At 42.2% G+C, this 24,505-nt stretch overlaps 2 protein-coding genes across 6 annotated transcripts in view; one reads left to right on the top strand and one right to left on the bottom strand.

Annotated features, from left to right (window-relative positions):
• Positions 1-2,802: 2,802 nt before the first annotated feature.
• Positions 2,803-11,056, top strand: GZMA (granzyme A). Its single transcript, XM_045493199.1, has 5 exons — positions 2,803-2,922; positions 5,693-5,831; positions 7,684-7,825; positions 8,025-8,294; positions 10,827-11,056. Exons 1-5 carry the CDS (start codon positions 2,853-2,855, stop codon positions 10,989-10,991), a joined length of 786 nt encoding a protein of 261 aa, XP_045349155.1. The 5' UTR covers positions 2,803-2,852; the 3' UTR covers positions 10,992-11,056.
• A 2,601-nt stretch (positions 11,057-13,657) lies between these two features.
• Positions 13,658-24,505, bottom strand: part of CDC20B (cell division cycle 20B) — a 61,104-nt gene continuing 50,256 nt past the window's right edge. For all 5 annotated transcript variants that reach the window (XM_045493242.1, XM_045493250.1, XM_045493214.1 and 2 more), the window contains one exon: positions 13,658-14,277. In XM_045493242.1, the coding sequence (XP_045349198.1) occupies positions 14,132-14,277 (146 nt within the window). In that variant the 3' untranslated portion in view covers positions 13,658-14,131. The remainder of the gene's footprint in view (positions 14,278-24,505) is intronic.

Genomic DNA, 24,505 nt, shown 5'->3' on the forward strand with positions numbered 1-24,505 from the left:
CTCGTAGTTATTAAGGAAGCGACAGTCAAAACCTCAGTGGATACTACCTCACACCCACTCTAATAGCAATTGTCAAACAACAACGACAAGTCCTGCCAATGATGTAGAAACCTTCTACAGTGTTGTAGATTGGAACCTTCATACAATGTTGAGGGGAATGTAAAATGGTGCAGCTACTTTGAAAAACAGTTGAGAAGTTCCTCAAGCAGCTAAACATAGAGTTACCATATAACCCAGTAATCTCACTCATAGGTATATACCCAAAAAAAATGATAACATATCCATACACAAATGGATACCTAAATGTTTATAGCAGCATTGTTCATAATAAGTAAAAAGTAGAAATAGTCCAGTATCCATCAACTGATGAGTGGATGAATAAAATGTGGTATATCCATGTGATAGATTATTTGGTAACAAAAAGGAATGAAATACTGATACATGTTACAATATGAAGTTCAAAACCATTGTGCTAAGTGAAAGAAGTCAGAGGGGTGCCTGGGTGGCTCAGTTGGGTGGGCATCAGACTCTTGATTTTGGCTCAGGTCATAAGGTCACGGTTCATGGGATCGAGCCCCGCATTGGGCTCTGCCCTGACAGAGAGGAGCCTGCTTGGGTTTCAATCTCCCTCTCTCTCTTTCTCTCTCTGTCTCCACCCCCCCACCACTCCTTCCCTGTTCATGTTCACCTTCTCTCTCTCTCTCTTTCTCTCTCTCTCTCTCAAAATAAATAAACATTTTTTTAAAAGTGAAAAAAGACTACATATTCTACAGTTCTTTGTATGTGAAATGTCCCAAATAGGCAAACCAATGGAGACAGAAATTGGAATAGTAGTTGTCCAGGGCAGGGGTGTGGAGGAAGGAAAGTAATCGGTTCAAAGGATTGTTAATGGGTTCAAAGCTTCTTTGGGGATGATGAAGATGTGCTAGAATGAGTTATGGTGATGGTTGCACAACTCAGTAGATAGACTCAAAACCATTGAATTATAAATTTTAAATGGGTTAACTTAATGGTATGTAAATTATATTTCATAAAGCTCTTAAAAGTTAACACGAATGGGGGAATAGCAACCACATTCACATAAAAAGAACAGAATTGTCACTGTTTGCTTTAGGAAACTTTCTGTAGCTATAGGCAATCAAGACCCAACTTTTTTTTAAGTCTGAACTAAAATTACTTGCCAGAACTAGAAGCTGGGTATCCCATTGCTGTTACTGAAAATGATAACCTTTCATGATGAACCTTTAATGCACTAGTATTATCTGGGGAAAAGGAAACATTGGGGTCTCAGTGTGACTCCCTTATAATAAGGTCATGTGATTTCTGAAAAAGTAACCACCAGGTCTGAAGTTATCAGCATGTTAACTCTGGGGATGGTTGGTGTAACACCAAACATCCTGAAAGAACATATGTATTATAGTAAAGACCACATCCTCAGCTCAGAAAAAAAGAATAAGATATTTCTAATGGAAAGAATACAGAATATTCTTCCTTGAGGGACTGAGGTTCATTTGTCTTAAAGACATTCCTCAATATTAGAACAAAAATGGGACACCTGGGTGGTTCAGTCAGTTAAGCGTCTGACTTCAGCTCAAATCATGATCTCCTGGTTGATGATTCGAGCTCCACATTGGGCTCTGTGCTTACAGCTCAGAGCCTGGAGCCTGCTTCAGATTCTGTGTCTCCCTCTCTCTCTGCCCTTCCCCACGTGCACTCTGTCTCTTTCTCTCAAAAATAAATAAACACTAAAAAAAATTTTTTTAATATATTAGAACAAAATAGCCATGTCTACCATTTTCCTTCTTTAGCTAAATCCAGAAAGAAGGAAGAAAGGGAGGGGAAAGGGGGAGAGGGAGAAAAGGAAGGGTGGGGGGAAAGAGAGAAGGAAAGAGGGAGAGAGGGAAGGAGAAACTTAGTATCTTTCTTATATCTGAAGTTGTATCATCAAGCAATCAGGGGAAGCACAGAGGGCTGCAAAGAGCCACCACCTCCTCCCCCCACCTCCCTCTGTCTCCATACCTGCCACAGACTTCAGACAAGAGCACAATAAATTATCCTCCAAAAAATGGGGAAGGAAAATGTAGGGAGGAACTTCCTAACAAATAAGACTTCCTTATGCACCTCTACCTGGCCTTGGCCCATTAATCCTTACATAACCCAAGGAGATAACTAGAAAAAAATATGATTGGTGACCAATTTTTAGGACATTTTTCCAACCTCTAATTTAAGTCTTAACAGATGCCATTAGTGGATACAGAAGATAGTTCTGCTATTGATGAAAACTAAAATCCTCAAAATTTCTGCTGAGACATTTTAAAGTCTCTCCTTGTAGGGGCACCTGGATGGCTCAGTCAGTTGAACGTCCGAATTCGGCTCAGATCATGATCTCACGGTCTGTGAGTTCGAGCCCCACATTGGGCTCTGTGCTGACAGCTCAGACCCTGGAGCCTGCTTTGGATTCTGTGTCTCCCTCTCTCTCTGCCCCTCCCCCACTCATGCTCTGTCTCTCTCTCTCTCTCTCTCTGTCAAAAATAAACATTTAAAAAAATTTTTTAAATAAATAAAAAGAAAGTCTCCCCTTGTATAATATGTTCAGAGGACAACAAGGTCCTCTCACCCCCATCCACAATATAGAATTACCATCCTTTGCCTTAGCAGTCCTAGCAAAGGAAAGCATGCCCAAGGGTAAGGAGCAATTATTCATTGTTGTCAGTTGTGTTTCATTTCTTAATGCTCAAGTTAGAAATTGGAAAGAAGAAAACCACATCCTTTGTACCCTCAATATATAGAGTCGGTGAAGAACTAACACAGATTTTCATGTTGACTGATTTGAGGTGGAGATACCAGCCACAATGAGGAACTCCTATACATTTCTAGCATCCTCTCTCTTGATTGCCATTTTTCTCCTGCTAATTCCTGGAGGTAAGACTGATTCTAATCATTTCCATTATAACCATTAAGCAAAGTGGAGCAGACTTTCAGTGAACTTTAGGCAATATTAGCTCAGTATAAGAGCAGATTTTTTGTTCCTCAAGCTTTAACATTCTTTCTTACATTCTAGCTCTTTATTTTAAAAGGAAAAACATCCTTCTTTCTTCTCTAAAATTGCTTCACAAGAAATAATAGAACCACCAGGGTTTAATACTGCCAATTTATACCTTGAAAATTGCCCCCCAAAATTGCCTAAATGTTAAAACAATAAAAAAAAAAAAAACCTCTTGGGTTAGGAAAATAAATGTACCTTTCTGGAAAGGAATAGTGGTATTCAGCCTTTCTGTAGAAAATGCATAGATACTTTTTTTTAATGTTTTATTTATTTTTGAGAGAGAGAGAGAGAGCACAAGGGAGCACGCAAGCAGGGAAGGGGAAGAGAGAGAAAGTCAGATGATCCAAAGCAGGCTCCAGGCTGACAGCAGGGAGCCCGATGTGGGGCTTGAACTCACAAACTGTGAGATCATGATCTGAGCCAAAATCAGATGCTCAACAGACTGAGCTGCCCAGGCACCCCAATGCATAGTTTTAAATAAAATTCAAAAACCTGACTTAGTCACCCAAAACAAATTAGAAACGATTTGAAATTGTATCATTTCCCTAGGCTAGTGTGTCATTGAGAATGTCGCCACTTTGACTTTTTGGAAGTGCTATGGTATTTAGTATTAAGCTAAGTCTTGGGTATGCCACCTAGTAACCAACCTACCTGGTTTTGTGTGAGCTACACGGGCACCAGTTTGAAATGCTGTGAAACTCACAGCATTATCACAAGACTGGTTGTAGCCCCTGGGTGGCTCTAGGTTTTCCTTGAAATCCTTCAAGAAAGTGAGGACTGGTCTGGGGCTGCCTGAACTGTGCTGATGTTAAGGACCAGCCATGTGTTTATCTCCAGGTCCCTCAGCTTCTGGAGGTGGGAATGGTGGGCAGGGGCTGATGGAAAACCTATCTCACCAGGAATTTCCAAGGAAGTTCTATGGTTTACCTTGCAACTAAAAATGAGAAGAAATTTTTAAAATAACAAGGTTGAAGCATTTGGGGGACAAAGGGGTGGCATAGGATGACTGTGTTCGGGCTTGTTAAGTCCTCGACAACAGCGAAAACAGAGCAGATGAAAAATCCAATGATATCGTTTCTTCAAAGGAAACAACAAAAGCAGCTTGCTCTGCTCTGCTTTGTTTCCTGTGGTCAGAGAGAGCAATGTGGGCCCGTAAAGGGAACAGACAGAGCAGATCACATGATGCTCTGGACCAGCGATCTCAACCCTCTTACACATTAGAATACTCTGAAGGGCTTTTTAAACAATGCTTGCATCCAGCCCCAGCTCCAGAGATGCTCATTCATGTTGATTGTGGGTGGAGACCAAGAGTTGCTAGTTTCCCAAACTTCTCACCTGCTCTAAACCCTTTTCCTGACCCTCATAGGAGTGGTTGGTTGCAGAAGATGTTGACCTTTTTTCTGAGGCCAGTGTATGTGTGCACCAAACAGGGGACCCTGAAAAATGAAGTAGTCTACTGACTTTATGATTTCTGCAGCCCAGAAGGTCTAAAGATGCACCTTTTAAATCTATCCACCCATGACTCACACAAGGAAAATTTAAGATGTGGGTGAAGTTCTCTGCGTTGCTCTAACTTCCTTATCCTTTACCTTCTAGAGCCTAGAATTTCCCCCTTCCCAACACACTTCCAGAAATGAGAGCCATTCAGGTCACTCTCTTTCCCTTCTCTCACTCTCATTATTTGCATCTTACTGTGGATATGGCAGTGAGTTAGCTTTATAAATGGAGTAGCAGGCCCTGTGCCCTTTTTTAAGAAACCATGAGTCTCAGCCAATAGTCAGGAGACATATTTTGGGAAAATCCAAGAATATCTGGTGTAGGAAGGTGGAGACTCAGAGTACATCACAAAGACCCAAGATCACTAAACCAGCATGGATCATGAGCCTTGTGTGTAGGTCTCCTGTTCTCTAGTAATGAAACTATACTCCGGCTCTGTCATCAAGGAAATTTGACTAAGACACCATTTTCTCCTTATAGCATCTTCTTCCTTCTCCTCCCTCGTTGGAGAAGGCCTTCATGAAACCATGTGTTTCATGTCTGCAGGTTGAAGGGGAGCCTTGGGTGCAATAGGTATTATTCTCTCAACTTAGGAATGAGGAGAGTACATGTTTCAATAAACAGAGAGCTCCCAATGACCAAAGAACTCGTAGGTGAGGGCAGAGCTAAATGGTGCCATATCAGTTTGTAAGGTGTGTTTTTTTGCAAGGGCTTTAGGTGACAAGGGCGGTTCTCAGTCTTCTAAAAGCTTTTCCACTTCCCCAGATTAATAGCCGGAAGGGAGGAGGGAGGAGTGCAGATCGTTACTAGCATCTCCAGTAGTAACTGTTAATGGTGCCGACCAATGCACAGCTGTCTGCCCTTTGCAAGCCCTGAGGCTTGAGGTCACTGGTTGTGACAGATCTCCAGCCTGATAATCCCTGGAACTGCCAATGGCATGGCTTCTGTGGGTGAAACGGCAGGACCCTCTCAGGAGTCCAATAGGAATGGGCTTTACATTCAGACATCTGAACACCTGCATGGGGTTTGGAGGTGCTCTCATCTGTCTCCTCTCCAAGGAGGAAATGCTTGTCTGGTCTTAGAAACATGGCCTGAGGTAGAGCTCTTTGGGGTGGGCACTGACTTAAGTTCCCTTTTCCTTTTTCACAGATTTCTGCGTAAAAATTATAGGAGGAAATCAAGTGATTCCTCATTCAAGACCCTACATGGTGCTACTTAAAGGAAAAAATATCTGTGCCGGGGCTCTGATTGAAAAAAACTGGGTATTGACTGCAGCTCACTGTGTCCTGTAAGTGCTTGGGTTTTAAAAAATGTTTGTGGAGATATTCTCATTTGGGGGAATATTAACAAAGAGAATAAATCTCACTAAAACCACAGGAAGTTCATGTGTAACTTCATATCACTGAAGTCTCCAGGAAATTGCTCTACCCCAGCAGGGAGTTAAGCCTACAGAATCAGACCAATGGGGAATCCACAGTGAGCACCCACACTTCAGGTAGAACTCCTCTGGAGCTGCTGGGTCCAGGTGCTGCAGGGCTTTGCTTCTGGTCTTGACTTCATGACTAGAGAGAATAAACCAGTCTGGAAGGATAAAACTGAAGTGTCCCCTCAGGAGCCTGAGCACAATAGTCAAGTAGAGAAAGCTTGGGTCTAAAACCTTCCCATTTCCCCTAGTGAACTTCTCTCACACTTCAGCCATCTCTTAACACCTGCTGACTACTACCTTCAAACCTCTGCCAGGCTTGGGTTTTCCTCCATTCTCTAAATCAAACCCATAAACTGGGGCTGTCCCTTGTGAAAGCCACTGTCGGGGCGCCTGGGTGGCGCAGTCGGTTAAGCGTCCGACTTCAGCCAGGTCACGATCTCGCGGTCCGTGAGTTCGAGCCCCGCGTCGGGCTCTGGGCTGATGGCTCAGAGCCTGGAGCCTGTTTCCGATTCTGTGTCTCCCTCTCTCTCTGCCCCTCCCCTGTTCATGCTCTGTCTCTCTCTGTCCCAAAAATAAATAAACGTTGAAAAAAAAAAAATTTAAAAAAAAAAAAAAAAAAAGAAAGCCACTGTCATATTGGTTATGTAAATTTCCATGCGGCTCTATGAATTTAAGTTGAAGTTAAATAAAATTGCAAGTTTATTTCCTTGGTGGCACTAGCCACATTTCACATTTTCAGTAGCCACATGTGGCTAGTGGCTACCATATGGGACAGTGCAGATGTATAGAACATTTCATCATCCATTTGCACTCTACTGGAAGTACAGTTCTAGCCTCTTAAGTGAAACTCACATCAGCTGATGTAATGGAAGAAAACTATGTGTAATGGAATAATAGTGTGTGATGGGGGGGAAAATCACTGGAACTATCTGTTTAGTGTAGTTTATACTAGGTTGTGAATGACACTAACCTTAATTATTAATATACCAGAGAATATTTTTTTAAATAGGCTCCACACCCAACATGAGACTTCAATTCATGACCCTGAGATCAAGAGTCACATGCTCTACTGACTAAGCCAACAAGGAGCCCCCTGAGTATTTTGATTTTATTAACCAAATGAACCTTTAGCATGGAGTAAAAAAAGAACCCTGGCCCCCTCCTTCAGATCACCATCCCCCACCCCCAATATACACACACTCAGTGCCATGCAAATGGGGTCCTTCATTGGGCAGTCATATTTCTGGAAGTTTGCCCATTTAAGTTTGTTACAAACTTAAATCTTACAAAGATCCCTCCAGGTCACTTCTCTAAACTATCCAGTGCCTTTTGCTTCTGTCTCTAGAACCCTGAGAACTTTGTGTTTCAGTATTCTGCAACCTGATTCTCTATCACAGCTCAAGGTGGGTTAAGGGATACAACACTAAAGCCCCAACCCACATGATCCCAAGACTTGGCTTAGCTGCTATGGAATTCTCTTGTTATTTACTTTTCAATGAACCTAGTTTAGCATGTTATAAAGAAGCTGGTGGTAATAACGATGAATTCATAAGCAACTTTTTATTCTTCAAAGTACACTTTTTTCTTTCTGAGCCATAAACAAGTATTTCCACAGCAGGTATACTTACAAATGAGACAATGAAACTGATCACTTAACATGCTCTGCTACTGATACAAAGAGTAAATCCTGTTAATATACTGTGTCTGTTTTCAGGAACAGAACGTCCCAGGTCATTCTTGGAGCTCACTCAATAACCAAGAATGAGCCAGAAAAGCAGATAATGTTTGTTAAGAAACAATATCCCTACCCGTGCTTTGACCAGGACACACAGGAGGGTGATCTTAAACTTTTACAGGTATGTACCTTTGGTTGACTTAAAAGTCATAGAACTTCCTATGTTCTGGCTGCCAAATGGAAATTTTTTCCTTGGTGCCCTAGAGCTATAGACTATAGTTACATAGTGGGGTCCTCGAAGGTTGGGCTAGAATTTAAGTAAAAATGTGACGATCTAGATTACCTCATTTTGTTAAGTCTTCGTGCTTGTCTTCTAACAGCTGACCAAAAAGGCAAAAATTAATAAAAATGTGAGCACCCTCCGTCTTCCTAAAAAGGGGGATGATGTGAAACCAGGAACCATGTGCCAAGTTGCAGGCTGGGGGAAAATTCATAATAACTCACCTCAGTCAGATACTCTGAGAGAAGTCAATATCACCGTCATAAACAGAAGAATCTGCAATGATCACAAGCACTATGATTATCATCCTGTGATTGGACTGAATATGATTTGTGCCGGCAGCCTCAAGGGTGGAAAAGACTCGTGCGATGTAAGTGAAATAAGATCCCATGTTTGAGCTGTTGGAATTACTCATGCAGATATAGAACATGTAACATCATGCTTTGTCTTGTCATGGCATTGGCTTCTGTAGGGTCCTAGTGCTTTTTTTTTTAAAGAAGTTTGGTAAGATGCCAGTCAAAAAACTTAATGTTCTCAGCTTAAGTAAGTTGTTCATCAAAAACAAGTTCACTGCTAAGGCATGGGTTGATCTAGTACATCTTCTTGATTTTACAAAAAAAAACAAAAACAAAAACACTGAGAAGCAATGTTTTTCTCATTTTTCGTATGAACATACACAGCTCTAAATTTGAAAATCTGGGACATCCAGGAAAGCTGAAGTCAGGGTTCCTCTAGGGCCTCCAGTCCCCGTACAGAGAATGTGCAAGTGTCCATACCAGAGTCCCCTGAGCAGCAGCAGGACGGGGCTCTGCTGAAAGACAGGAGTAGAAGAGACACCTCATAAAGTTTTCAGCTCTGAGTTTATCATTTCTCACCTTTCCCAAAGACCCTGTAGAGAGAGTCTCCTCTGAAGAGAAGGAGCTGCCGTGTAGGTGGTCTGGGAGTTTAAATCAGAGACTGAGAGATCCAGAGGTCTCTGCTCTTTTCACAAGTTTGTCCAAACACTGGCAGAATCTGAATGGCTTGATTTCAGGAACAAGGCTAAGCAAATCTCAGGAAAAGATGACATTTATCTTCTGCATCTTTGCACTTCCTGTCCTTTGCCCTCCCTCTTCCCTCCCCTCCCTTCAGCCACCACTCTGGAAATCCAGGAACCCAGAATCTTCATGCCATTGGGACCACACGCAACACCCTAAAGCCATGGCAGCATCCCAGTATGCCTGTCTGCCTCTCAACAGCCACCTTCTACCATCAAAACTTAGCAGTCCTTCTCCCATTCCCTCAGTGCCCAAGACCCCTCAGAAGTGGCTATGGGTGAATCAAACCTGAGGGACTAATTATGAAAATTTCAGGCACTGCATGAAACACACCATTCCAGGAGGGGTCCCAGGCTTGCACATAGTTGCTTAGTTCATACGCTCATAAGGCTAGTTTTTGCCTGAACAAAAGGGATCGTTGATGCCTTCACACGGCTGAGAAGGAGCTGGGCCCTCAGACCTGGCGCTCGCAGAGCTCCATGTGTATGCCTCAGTGGCCCTCTGTGCAACACCAACAATCTTTCCTAAAGCCAGAGCGGTGAAATGGCCACTTCAGACTTGGATCTCAAATACATTTAAATATGCTGATTCTTGAATTCCACGAGAGAAAACAGGATCACACAGTGGGTGGCACAGGATGCATAAAGCATTGACCCACAGCTAACTGAAAGGGCTCTGCTAGTGGAGGCAGTTAGCTCTGAAGTGCAATCACTGGCTTCTGGGACCTCCCATCTAGTGTCAGATGCTCCAAAGAGACTTGAGGGAGAAATTTCTATTTGACAGGATGAAGGGAAAATTTGCTTTGGTTTTGTTCCTTTGGGAAAACAATTATCTGCTTGGAGAAATGAGAAAACATGGTATTTACTCTTTGCCTCAACATCCCATCTGCATTTGACTCTTTTACCTCTTGAATTATTAAGCATTTTAAGAAAATGACAGGGACCCCTGGGTGGCTCAGTCGGTTAAGCATCTGACTCTTGATTCAGCACAGGTCATGACCTCCAGGTTGTGGGACAGATCCCCATGTCAGAAATCTCTCTCTCCTGGGGTGCCTGGGTGGCTCAGATGGTTAAGTGTCCAACTTTGGCTCAGGTCATGATCTTGCGGTTTGTGGGCTCAGGCCCCGCCTTAGGCTCTGTGCTGACAGCTTGCTCAGAGCCTGGAGACTGCTCTGGATTCTGTCTCCCTTTCTCTCTGCCCTTCCCCCACTCACACTCTGTCTCTCTCAAAAATAAATAAACATTAAAAAAAATTTGTTTAATAAAAAAAAAAGAATTCTCTCTCTCCCTCTCTCTACCCCTCCCCACTCATGGTCACTCTCTCTCAAAATAAATAAACAAATAAACATTTTTTAAAATGCAAATAGGAGGGTTTCCCTTATTTTTTTTTTAAGGTTTATTTATCTGTTTTGAGAAAGAGTGCAAGCAGGGGAGAGGCAGAGATGAGGGAGGAGAGAGAGAATCCTAAGCAGGCTCTGCGTTGTCAGCACAGAGCCCAGCACACGGCTTGAACCATGAGAGCATGACCTGACCCAAAATCAAAAGTCGGGTACTCAACCAACTCAGACACCCAGGTGCCCCAGGAGGGTTTTCCTTCTAAAGCACAATCAGTCTCAAAATTAGTAGATAACGTGAACAATAATACATTTTATTTCATGTTCACTGGTTTATAAATAAGTTGAGTAAGCCAATTTTCAAAATATCAAAATATTTCCCAACATTTTGAACTTTTAAGCACTAATTTTCATTTAAGTCAAGGTTGGTCTTAACTCCACATTGAATGCTCCACGTTAAATGGAACCTCTTCCATTCCACTAGTGATCACATTCCATGCTGATCTCCACTACCCATCTTGTTTTCCTCCAGGGAGATTCTGGAAGCCCTTTGATATGTGAGGGTACTTATAGAGGCATTACTGCCTTTGGCCTTGCACAGAAATGCGGAGACCCTCGAGGACCTGGCATCTATACTCTTCTCTCACAGAAGTATCTCAACTGGATAAATAAGACTATGAAGGGGCAGTTTAGATAACTGTATTTCATTTCATTTGCCATCACTTGTTAATGTTACAAATAAAATCAATTTGTGTAACTGTATCCATTTCTCTTATAACTTTAGTGGGCAGATCTGCACTGGCAAAGTAACCTTGTGGATAATGCAATGGAGACAGGAGGAAACCAATGTCACAGTGTCATCCATGTGTCAAGTGACACTCATACTTTGCTTGCATTATTCAGCATCTCAGTGGGACCCATCAGGAGTGACAATAAGGTCAGATCTGTCTAGTAACAAAAACAGTGTTGGACCCAGCAATTCTGCAGGAAACAGAAACAGCCAGTCTGGAGCATTTGAGTTAGAAGAGGAAATGCCTTATGGTGTTTTTCCAAAGGCAGGTGAGAAATAGAAATTAAAATTTAGGGGACACAAATGAAACACCTGGACACACAAGAAAAGTATACAAGAGAAAGTCACCCCCCTTTCTCATTAGTTGGTATTTAAGCCTTAGATTACCTAGGTGATTTCCTGGTTCTCTTCGTCTCTAAGCCTGGGTAGAGCCAATCAACATGGTGGCTACAGTGGCTGCCATCACATACTAGGGAGTGAGTGCTCAAAGTTTTCCTTGAAAAAATTCCATGTTGTTATTCATCACATTGAACTCAGTGGATAGTCATCAGTCCAGCAGCCCCTTCAAGGTGTGATTATGTGAATGGATTTCTTCAATTTCCATTAGTCCCTTTAGGAATATACATGTGTATGCATGCACACACAATGTATACCCAAACCAAGAACACACATCAACACTAAGAGACAGCTTCTTAAAACAAAGAAGGAAACCTAGCTCAATTACCAATGCTCAGGCCCCACCTCTAGAAATTTTTATTTAATTGTATTCAGTGAGACCCAGGACATAGTATTCTTTATCTGATCACCACAGTGATACAAATATGCAGCTAGTGATGGGAATCCCTACACTAAAAAGTGAGGTCTGGTTCTGATATCTAAAACAGAGGCTCTAAGAGAGTCACTAGGATGATCCTGTAGATACCTACTATCATCCCTAATTCCTAGTTAGGATTTTAACAGCAACAAGAGGATGGAATAGTCCCTACCAGAAATATTACAGGTTTAGAAGTCCACTTAAAAAGTACTTGCATGGAACCCTCATTCATTGCTGGTAGAAGTGTAAACTGATACTTCTTAGGAAAGTTGTCAATGACGTATATTCTATGACTTAACCATTCCACACCTCACTATATACCCAACAGAAATGAGTGCTTTTGTCCACCAAAGACATGTTTAAGAATGTGCACAGTTGGGGCGCCTGGGTGGCGCAGTCGGTTAAGCGTCCGACTTCAGCCAGGTCACGATCTCGCGGTCCGTGAGTTCGAGCCCCGCGTCGGGCTCTGGGCTGATGGCTCAGAGCCTGGAGCCTGTTTCCGATTCTGTGTCTCCCTCTCTCTCTGCCCCTCCCCCGTTCATGCTCTGTCTCTCTCTGTCCCAAAAATAAATAAATGTCGAAAAAAAAAAAAAAAAAAAAAAAGAATGTGCACAGCAACTTTATTCTTAAAGTTGAAACTGAAAATAGCTCAAATATTCATCAATAAAATGGATAAACAATTGTACATTTATACAATGGAATATTACACAGCAAGAAAAAGAAAAATCTACAGATACATGTAATGATATGAATTAATCTTACAAACTTAATATTGAGTGAAAGAAGTCAGACAAAAAGAATATATAGTGTGTGATTCCATTTATCTGAAGGTTTGCATAAGACAAAACTAACTATAGGGATAGATGTCAGAATAATGGAGAGGTGCTAAGAGTGGGTACAAGGAAGTCTTTAAGGTACAATAAATGTTCATATCTTGATCTGAATAGTATATTAATATCAAATGGGTGGTATAGACTGATACCAAGAGTTCAAACCTAGGTAACATCATCTCAAAACACTTGCTGGAGAGGTTTGGACTTAGCAGATGAGCAAAGAAAATGAAGAAAGTAGGAATTCCAGACTAGAAGAAAAGCTCCAACAAAGGCGTCAAGGCAGGAAATCACAAGACTTAGCCCAGGGTCAACACAGTCCCACTTCAGATCCTCTATCCCCCTCTCTCTCTGTCCTGATCACACCCTTTCTATCAAATAAACATTTTTAAAAAAGGTAATTGAACAAAAGAACAATGGCCTGATTGAGCCTAAAAACAGTTTAGCAGTTATCAAATCCAAATTCCTGTTCTTATAAATGTTATAACAAACCCAAGGCCATTCAGTCAGTTTATGGCAGAGCCAAGGTAAGCACAGGTATCATACTTCAGGTTCTGGGCTTGGGACCTGAAGGTTGAGGTGAGGGACTAAGGTAATATGGAGTCATTGAAGGTATCTGAGCAGGGCCTAAGAAGATCACCACAGTGCTTATAGAAATGTAACCTAACAGTGGTGTGGAGACCCATGAAGAATAAAGATAGGAAAAACAGTTAGAAGGAATTACAACAGAGTGGTCATCAGGTATTCAGGACATGCCTAGGCTGAAACAAAAGGGAGAGTAAGAGAACAAAAGGTAAATGGAGTAAACATGCAGCAGAATAATCTGCATGTTTCCTGAGTGACGGGATGACCAGGATAAGGATGAGACCACGAAAGGGGACAAGGAAGTCCTATGGAAGATCTCATTTTGAGAGGAAATAATATGCATGTTTAACATACTGCCTACCATACAGTAGGATTTTAATCAATATTTTTCAAGCAAAATATTATTTGTATGTATTTTTAACATTCTGAGTTTGAGCTAAAGATAAGAAAGGATCTCAGAAAGGAAATATCCAGAGGCAGAAAGAAGGGTGAGGCTGGAGCTTGGAAAGTCAAGTGGAAAAAAGGAGTTTGGAAATCTTTTATAGATATTCTGACTATAGCAGTGGAAATGCATCTCTAACAAGGAAGAGATAGAGAAAAAAGAAGAAAAAGGAGGAGGAAGAAGAGGAGCAGGAGGGAGAGGAAAGTAGAAAAGAGGCCAAGACAATGTCTGGGAAATCCAACAGGAGGAAGTGAGGAAAATAAAGCAACCTGAGAAAGGAAGTCAGGAAAACAGACATTCACCGCAAAAAAAGCACTTTATCCTATTTGATCCTCACCACAACCCCATGGAAAAGACAAGGCCAATGTCATCATTCTCACTTCAAAGTGAGGAAACTGGAGCTCACAGAGGGGCTGAGTGACTCACAGCAGTTCCATACACAGGCTGTGCCATCGGCTGCGGCAGAAAACACTCGGGTCTGGTCTGGACTCAAAGCCAGGTGCAGCACTCTGCCCCTGTGGCCTGTGGGAAAAGGGGAAGACAGTTAATGTCCCACATGACAAGAGCTGTTGCTGAGGTGGGGCCACAAATACCACCCCAGGATGAAGGCTTCTCCAAAACCTGCCGAGTTTGGAGCTCATGCTCCCACTGAGCCTGTGCTGTGGTAAACAGAGCCAACTATGGTCAGTACCCTAAAGTGGCTGAGGTTTTGCTTCACCATTTCCTTTTCAGACCTCTTCCCCCTTGTATTAGTTTCCTTGGGCTGCTGCAACACGTTACCAGAAACTGCCTGAGACAAGAGAAACTTACTGTCTTACAGTTCTGGTGACCAGAAGTCCAGAATCAAGGAGTGGACAGGGCTGCCTCCCTCTGGAGACTCCTGGGGAGATTCCAACTTTCACCTCTTCTAGCTGTTGGCAGTCCTTGATTTGGGGCCACATCACTCTATTCTCTGCCTCTGTGGTCATATGGCCCCTATTCTGTGTGTCTGTTCTCTGTGTGTCTCTTGTAAGGACACTTGTCATTGGATTTAGGGTTCATCTGGATAATCCAGGATGATCTCATCTCAAGATCCTCAGCTTAATTACATCAGCGAAGATCTTTTCTCCAAATAAGATCACAATCACAGCTTCCAGGAATTTGAGGAGGATACCTTTAGGAATCATTTTTTAGCCCACCATACCCTTCACGCCCCAAACCACTATTACTTCTATCTTCTCTAATCCACCAACACCCAGCAATTGCTATTGCTGTGCTCCTGCCTCCCATACCATCCCTTTTCTTAACCTTTCCAAAAACGTCCTCCCCTTGGGATCTAGATTTCAAGGAGCTAATCAAATAAATTGATTCAGCTTAATAGAAAAGGACCCAAAAACCTCCCCCGCAAAGCAAATATGAGTCTTAGTTATCTAATTCTGGAGACAATACCCCTTTTTTGTTACGTAACCAATCATCTCCCCAAAAAAAAAAAACCACTTTGTGGAACAGTAGTTCTATATGAAGTTAATGGGTATTAAATATGGAAAAAGTGTCTAATGCTCACATGAGTTTGGGAGCTCCAGGTTAAAAAGAATGAAACAGGATTCCTTATTTTAACACTGCTATATTTGGGAGAAGAGAGTATAATAGGCAGCATTTCTGAAACATATAATTTTATGAGAGTCCTTTTGATGCAAGCATCTCACATGGCTCCTGTTCCTTGGAAAATACTTGGCAAAACCTATCCTAACCCAACAGTGGCTGTAACAATCAAAACTTCAGGCCAAAGCAGGCAAAACTGACTGCATGAAAGGAGGCTGAGGCTGGGATAATGGGCGGAAGGAACGAGGTTGGATAAGCTTTTGAGTGAGGAAGTAATTGGGGGCACACATAAAATCTAAGTAGGTGAGTGGTCATCTCCTCATAGGACCAGTACAGCTTACAACTCAAGTGAATTCTGGAATTTCAGAAATAATCTTGTGTTCTGACACCTGATTCTCAGCAGCAAGAAGTGCAAATATACTATTCCACTCCCAAAGGAGACATATCTTAGAAACTTGGGAATATCTCCATCCACACATATCACTCCTAATCCTTTCCTGCATGTCACACGCGTGTGCACACACACACGCCCCTATGGTGACATGGAATTGGCCGCAGGTGTGTCAGTACATTAAAAAAATGTAGATTCATAGATACAAAGCAGCTCCCTTATTTTATACATGAAAAAAAAAAAATTCAGGAATACCAAAGGTCTTGTCCTAGGTCACAGAGCTAATTCATGGAAGGACCAGAACTATAATCAAATCCAATGCTCTAAACATTTAGCCCATCCTCCAAACCCAGAGCAAAGAAGAATCTTTTCTCCTATTGAAGACCACTGTCCCTTATTTTTTTAATTAAACACTTAAAAAGGGGCGCCTGGGTGGCGCAGTCGGTTAAGCGTCCGACTTCAGCCAGGTCACGATCTCACGGTCCGTGAGTTCGAGCCCCGCGTCGGGCTCTGGGCTGATGGCTCAGAGCCTGGAGCCTGTTTCCGATTCTGTGTCTCCCTCTCTCTCTGCCCTTCCCCCGTTCATGCTGTGTCTCTCTCTGTCCCAAAAATAAATAAACGTTGAGAAAAAAAAATTAAAAAAAATAATAATAATAATAGTAAAAAAAATTAAAGCAATATAAATGAAAAGCCACTTAATTTAGTTAGCATAAATATAGAACATTACACAGGAGACCTGAATGGCTTAGTTGGCTAAGCATTTGACTCTTGATTTTAGCTCAGGTCATGATCTCACAGTTGGTGAGATTGAGGCCGGCATAGGGCTCTGCACTGACAGCACAAAGCCTGCTTGGGATTCTCTCTCCCCCTGTCTATGCCCCTTTCCCACCCATGCACTCATTCCCTCTCTACATAAACAAACAAACAAACTTAAAAAAAATAACATTACATAAATACTTTCAAATTAAACTTAAGAGAGGCGCTTGGGTGGCTCAGATAGTTGAGTGTCCGACTCTTGATCTCTGCTCAGGTCATGATCTCACAGCTCCTGAGTTCAAGCCCTGTTTCAGGCTCTTTGCTGTCAGTGCAGAGCCTGCTTTGGATCCTCTGTCCCCATCTCTCTGCCCCTCCCCTGCTCGCTCGCTCTCTCTTTCTCTCTCTCTCAAAAATAAATAAACATTTTTTAAAAAGAAAGAAAGTGGAAGAGGAGTAACAGAGAAAAAAATTCCATATCTTTTCTAAAGCAGGCTTTGAAAAATGTCTCAACTTAAAAAAATGGACAGCTGGGATTCCAGGAAGATGGCGGCGTAGGAGGACGCTGGGCTCACCGCGCGTCCTGCTGATCAATTAGATTCCACCTACACCTGCCTAAATAACCCAGAAAACCGCCAGAGGATTAGCAGAACGGAGTCGCCGGAGCCAAGCGCAGACGAGAGGCCCACGGAAAAGGGTAGGAAGGGCGGCGAGGCGGTGCGCGCTCCACGGACTGGCGGGAGGGAGCCGGGGCGGAGGGGCGGCTCGCCGGCCAAGCAGAGCCCCCGAGTCTGGCGGGCAAAAGAGGAGGGGCCTGACGGACTGTGTTCGGACAGCAAGCGCGACTTAGCGTCTTGGAGGTCATAAGTTAACAGCTCTGCTCGGAAAGCGGGAAGGCTGGAGGACAAAGGGAGGGAGAGCTGCTGAGCCCCCGGACGACAGAGCTCAGTTTGGTGGGGAACAAAGGCGCTCGCCAGCGCCATCTCCCCCGCCCATCCCCCAGCCAAAATCCCAAAGAGAACCAGTTCCTGCCAGGGAACTTCCTCGCTCCGAGCAAACACCCAACTCTGTGCTTCTGCGGAGCCAAACCTCCGGCAGCGGATCTGACTCCCTCCCGCTGCCACAGGGCCCCTCCTGAAGTGGATCACCTAAGGAGAAGCGACCTGAGCCTGCCCCTCCTGCCCCTGTGCACCTTGCCTACCCACCCCAGCTAATACACCAGATCCCCAGCATCACAAGCCTGGCAGTGTGCAAGTAGCCCAAACGGGCCACGCCACCCCACAGTGAATCCCGCCCCTAGGAGAGGGGAAGAGAAGGCACACACCAGTCGGACTGTGGCCCCAGCGGTGGGCCGGGGGCAGACATCAGGTCTGAGTGCGGCCCCGCCCACCAACTCCAGTTATACACCACAGCACAGGGGAAGTGCCCTGCAGGTCCTCACCACTCCAGGGACTATCCAAAATGACCAAGCGGAAGAATTCCCCTCAGAAGAATCTCCAGGAAATAACAACAGCTAATGAGCTGATCAAAAAGGATTTAAATAATATAACAGAAAGTGAATTTAGAATAATAGTCATAAAATTAATCGCCGGGCTTGAAAACAGTATACAGGACAGCAGAGAATCCCTTGCTACAGAGATCAAGGGACTAAGGAACAGTCATGAGGAGCTGAAAAACGCTTTAAATGAAATGCAAAACAAAATGGAGACCACCACAGCTCGGATTGAAGAGGCAGAGGAGAGAATAGGTGTACTAGAAGATAAAGTTATGGAAAAAGAGGAAGCTGAGAGAAAGAGAGATAAAAAAATCCAGGAGTATGAGGGGAAAATTAGAGAACTAAGTGATACACTAAAAAGAAATAATATACGCATAATTGGTATCCCAGAGGAGGAAGAGAGAGGGAAAGGTGCTGAAGGGGTACTTGAAGAAATAATAGCTGAGAACTTCCCTGAACTGGGGAAGGAAAAAGCCATTGAAATCCAAGAGGCACAGAGAACTCCCTTCAGACGGAACCTGAATCGATCTTCTGCACGACATATCATAGTGAAACTGGCAAAATACAAGGATAAAGAGAATATTCTGAAAGCAGCAAGGGGTAAACGTGCCCTCACATATAAAGGGAGACCTATAAGACTCGTGACTGATCTCTCTTTTGAAACCTGGCAGGCCAGAAAGAATTGGCACGAGATTTTCAGTGTGCTAGACAGAAAAAATATGCAGCCAAGAATCCTTTATCCAGCAAGTCTGTCATTTAGAATAAGGAGAGATAAAGGTCTTCCCAAACAAACAAAAACTGAAGGAATTTGTCACCACTAAACCAGCCCTACAAGAGATCCTAAGGGGGACCCTGTGAGACAAAATACCAGAGACATCACTACAAGCATAAAACATACAGACATCACAATGACTCTAAACCCATATCTTTCTATAATAACACTGAATGTAAATGGATTAAATGCGCCAACCAAAAGACATAGGGTATCAGAATGGATAAAAAAACAAGACCCATCTATTTGCTGTCTACAAGAGACTCATTTTAGACCTGAGGACACCTTTAGATTGAGAGTGAGGGGATGGAGAACTATTTATCATGCTACTGGAAGCCAAAAGAAAGCGGGAGTAGCCATACTTATATCAGACAAACTAGACTTTAAATTAAAGGCTGTAACAAGAGATGAAGAAGGACATTATATAATAGTTACAGGGTCTATCCATCAGGAAGAGCTAACAATTATAAATGTCTATGCGCCGAATACCGGAGCCCCCAAATATATAAAACAACTACTCATAAACATAAGCAACCTTATTGATAAGAATGTGGTAATTGCAGGGGACTTTAACACCCCACTTACAGAAATGGATAGATCATCTAGACACACGGTCAATAAAGAAACAAGGGCCCTGAATGAGACATTGGATCAGATGGACTTGACAGATATATTTAGAACTCTGCATCCCAAAGCAACAGAATATACTTTCTTCTCGAGTGCACATGGAACATTCTCCAAGATAGATCATATACTGGGTCACAAAACAGCCCTCCATAAGTTTACCAGAATTGAAATTATACCATGCATACTTTCAGACCACAATGCTATGAAGCTTGAAATCAACCACAGAAAAAAGTCTGGAAAACCTCCAAAAGCATGGAGGTTAAAGAGCACCCTACTAACGAATGAGTGGGTCAACCAGGCAATTAGAGAAGAAATAAAAAAATATATGGAAACAAACGAAAATGAAAATACAACAATCCAAACGCTTTGGGACGCAGCGAAGGCAGTCCTGAGAGGAAAATACATTGCAATCCAGGCCTATCTCAAGAAACAAGAAAAATCCCAAATACAAAATCTAACAGCACACCTAAAGGAAATGGAAGCAGAACAGCAAAGGCAGCCTAAACCCAGCAGAAGAAGAGAAATAACAAAGATCAGAGCAGAAATAAACAATATAGAGTCTAAAAAAACTGTAGAGCAGATCAACGAAACCAAGAGTTGGTTTTTTGAAAAAATAAACAAAATTGACAAACCTCTAGCCAGGCTTCTCAAAAAGAAAAGGGAGATGACCCAAATAGATAAAATCATGAATGAAAATGGAATTATTACAACCAATCCCTCAGAGATACAAGCAATTATCAGGGAATACTATGAAAAATTATATGCCAACAAATTGGACAACCTGGAAGAAATGGACAAATTCCTGAACACCCACACTCTTCCAAAACTCAACCAGGAGGAAATAGAAAGCTTGAACAGACCCATAACCAGCGAAGAAATTGAATCGGTTATTAAAAATCTCCCAACAAATAAGAGTCCAGGACCAGATGGCTTCCCAGGGGAGTTCTACCAGACGTTTAAAGCAGAGATAATACCTATCCTTCTCAAGCTATTCCAAGAAATAGAAAGGGAAGGAAAACTTCCAGACTCATTCTATGAAGCCAGTATTACTTTGATTCCTAAACCAGATAGAGACCCAGTAAAAAAAGAGAACTACCGGCCAATATCCCTGATGAATACGGATGCAAAAATTCTCAATAAGATACTAGCAAATCGAATTCAATGGCATATAAAAAGAATTATTCACCATGATCAAGTGGGATTCATTCCTGGGATGCAGGGCTGGTTCAACATTCGCAAATCAATCAACGTGATACATCACATTAACAAAAAAAAAGAGAAGAACCATATGATCCTGTCAATCGATGCAGAAAAGGCCTTTGACAAAATCCAGCACCCTTTCTTAATAAAAACCCTTGAGAAAGTCGGGATAGAAGGAACATACTTAAAGATCATAAAAGCCATTTATGAAAAGCCCACAGCTAACATCATCCTCAACGGGGAAAAACTGAGAGCTTTTTCCCTGAGATCAGGAACACGACAGGGATGCCCACTCTCACCGCTGTTGTTTAACATAGTGCTGGAAGTTCTAGCATCAGCAATCAGACAACAAAAGGAAATCAAAGGCATCAAAATTGGCAAAGATGAAGTCAAGCTTTCGCTCTTTGCAGATGACATGATATTATACATGGAAAATCCGATAGACTCCACCAAAAGTCTGCTAGAATTGATACATGAATTCAGCAAAGTTGCAGGATACAAAATCAATGTACAGAAATCAGTTGCATTCTTATACACTAACAATGAAGCAACAGAAAGACAAATAAAGAAACTGATCCCATTCACAATTGTACCAAGAAGCATAAAATACCTAGGAATAAATCTAACCAAAGATGTAAAGGATCTGTATGCTGAAAACTATAGAAAGCTTACGAAGGAAATTGAAGAAGATTTAAAGAAATGGAAAGACATTCCCTGCTCATGGATTGGAAAAATAAATATTGTCAAAATGTCAATACTACCCAAAGCTATCTACACATTCAATGCAATCCCAATCAAAATTGCACCAGCATTCTTCTCGAAACTAGAACAAGCAATCCTAAAATTCATATGGAACCACAAAAGGCCCCGAATAGCCAAAGGAATTTTGAAGAAGAAGACCAAAGCAGGAGGCATCACAATCCCAGACTTTAGCCTCTACTACAAAGCTGTCATCATCAAGACAGCATGGTATTGGCACAAAAACAGACACATAGACCAATGGAATAGAATAGAAACCCCAGAACTAGACCCACAAACGTATGGTCAACTCATCTTTGACAAAGCAGGAAAGAACATCCAATGGAAAAAAGACAGCCTCTTTAACAAATGGTGCTGGGAGAACTGGACAGCAACATGCAGAAGGTTGAAACTAGACCACTTTCTCACACCATTCACAAAAATAAACTCAAAATGGATAAAGGACCTGAATGTGAGACAGGAAACCATCAAAACCTTAGAGGAGAAAGCAGGAAAAGACCTCTCTGACCTCAGCCGTAGCAATCTCTTACTCGACACATCCCCAAAGGCAAGGGAATTAAAAGCAAAAGTGAATTACTGGGACCTTATGAAGATAAAAAGCTTCTGCACAGCAAAGGAAACAACCAACAAAACTAAAAGGCAACCAACGGAATGGGAAAAGATATTTGCAAATGACATATCGGACAAAGGGCTAGTATCCAGAATCTATAAAGAGCTCACCAAACTCCACACCCGAAAAACAAATAACCCAGTGAAGAAATGGGCAGAAAACATGAATAGACACTTCTCTAAAGAAGACATCCGGTTGGCCAACAGGCACATGAAAAGATGTTCAGCGTCGCTCCTTATCAGGGAAATACAAATCAAAACCACACTCAGGTATCACCTCACGCCAGTCAGAGTGGCCAAAATGAACAAATCAGGAGACTATAGATGCTGGCGAGGATGTGGAGAAACGGGAACCCTCTTGCACTGTTGGTGGGAATGCAAATTGGTGCAGCCGCTCTGGAAAACAGTGTGGAGGTTCCTCAGAAAATTAAAAATAGACCTACCCTATGACCCAGCAATAGCACTGCTGGGAATTTATCCAAGGGATACAGGAGTACTGATGCATAGGGGCACTTGTACCCCAATGTTCATAGCAGCACTCTCAACAATAGCCAAATTATGGAAAGAGCCTAAATGTCCATCAACTGATGAATGGATAAAGAAATTGTGGTTTATATACACAATGGAATACTACGTGGCAATGAGAAAAAATGAAATATGGCCTTTTGTAGCAACGTGGATGGAACTGGAGAGTGTGATGCTAAGTGAAATAAGCCATACAGAGAAAGACAGATACCATATGGTTTCACTCTTATGTGGACCCTGAGAAACGTAACAGGAACCGTGGGGGAGGGGGAGGAAAAAAGGAAAAAAAAAAAAAAAAGAGGTTAGAGTGGGAGAGAGCCAAAGCATAAGAGACTGTTAAAAACTGAGAACAAACTGAGGGTTGATGGGGGGTGGGAGGGAGGAGAGGGTGGGTGATGGGTATTGAGGAGGGCACCTTTTGGGATGAGCACTGGGTGTTTTATGGAAACCAATTTGGACAATAAATTTCATATATTATAAAAAAAAAAAAAATGGACAGCTACTTCCAGAATTTGTTAGGAAAATGGAGTTTGTATCAGAAGCAAAGGCATTCTCGAAATACTTCTCTCATAAGTGACAATCTTAATTTACTAGATTAAGTGGGAAATGCCATCTTTATCTCAGCCAAAAGTCATCCTTTAGGATTTATATCCCTAAATTCTAAGAATATTATCACTGAAAGGATTGAAAGTTTTGTTTTCTTTATGCAGCTATCATTATAAAGGAGACCACATATCGATGCATGTGCTATGGACTGATGAAACCAAATCAAAGGCCAGATCTCACTTATAGGCTAGAAAGTTACCCACTCCCACTTCAAAGCTTGTAAATTACAACTTTGGGGGGGATGAGGGGAAGGAAAATGGTAAGCTTTCTTTCTTCTGAAGTTATATGGGTGAGGCTTCTTTAACTGAATTTTCCCCCCAGAAAATCATGACTGTGGTTAACAGAGTGAGACTAAGGAAGGGCATGGCCAGAATCTAGAATAGTCTTTTTCCAAATTTTCTGACCACAACTCACAGTTGAAAACTACATTTTATGTAGTAACCCTATATTAGACACATATCTGTACTGCACAGCGTAACAAAAGTTTTGCAAAATAATACCTACATATACATTTTTCCATTCTGTTCTATTCTATTTCATTTTTTAATGCTAACCACCTGACGTGTGTTTGTATAACACCCATCCTGCTAAACATTTTTGAGAAATATCACATGTGGAAGATACTACTGCATCAGAGATAAGAATTAGTGTCTAAGACCTCAAAAGTAACTGCATCTTCTCTGACCATAAACATGTTAAGAGGAGAAAAGGTTAAATGCACTCTTTGGAATTCTGTCTAATATCAATGAAAGAAATTCACAAAGCATTACTAAAGATGCTAAAGAATTTATAGTTTGTTTTTTTTTAATGTTTTTTAAAAATTTATTTAGAGGGTGAGACAGAGCATGAGCCGTAGAGAGGGGCAGAGGGAGAGAGAGAGAGAGAGAGAGAGAGAGAGAGAGAGAGAGAGAGAGAGAAAATCCCAAGCAGGCTCCATGATCAGTGCAAAGCCCAGATGTGGGGCTTGATTCCAAGACCCTGGGATCATGACCTGAGCCGAAATCAAGAGTCAGATGCTCAACCAACTGAGCCACTCACATGCCCCAAGAATTTATGGTTTGTTAAAGCTAGAGAAAAAAGAAAATGTACCAGTTAAGTTCATTCTTTATTCCAAGTATCAGCAAATTTACTTGAGTAGCTATCAGATGTCCTAACCTAGCTGAAGGATCTAATTAGCTACTGGAATTATAGTTTTGTGAAGAATCAGGTTTAAAGCTTGATTAAAAATGTTTCTCTAATCAGAAAACATCCCATGCACTGCATGTCTTATGATTTAAAATATGCAAAGGATCAACTCATGTCCATCCTACACTCATGGCTGGCCCCCAAGTAGCTCTATCAAGAACTGCCTAGGGGCGCCTGGGTGGCGCAGTCGGTTAAGCGTCCGACTTCAGCCAGGTCACGATCTCGCGGTCCGTGAGTTCGAGCCCCG

This window comes from Leopardus geoffroyi, chromosome A1 (genome assembly GCF_018350155.1).
Source record: "Leopardus geoffroyi isolate Oge1 chromosome A1, O.geoffroyi_Oge1_pat1.0, whole genome shotgun sequence".
NCBI lineage: Eukaryota > Metazoa > Chordata > Mammalia > Carnivora > Felidae > Leopardus > Leopardus geoffroyi.

Bases quoted from the DNA above. Each gene is read 5' to 3' on its own strand.
- GZMA (XM_045493199.1), top strand. From the start codon at position 2,853: ATGAGGAACTCCTATACATTTCTAGCATCCTCTCTCTTGATTGCCATT. The intron at 2,923-5,692 runs GTAAGACTGATT...CCTTTTTCACAG, and splicing joins TCTCCTGCTAATTCCTGGAG to ATTTCTGCGTAAAAATTATA. The intron at 5,832-7,683 runs GTAAGTGCTTGG...GTCTGTTTTCAG, and splicing joins ACTGCAGCTCACTGTGTCCT to GAACAGAACGTCCCAGGTCA.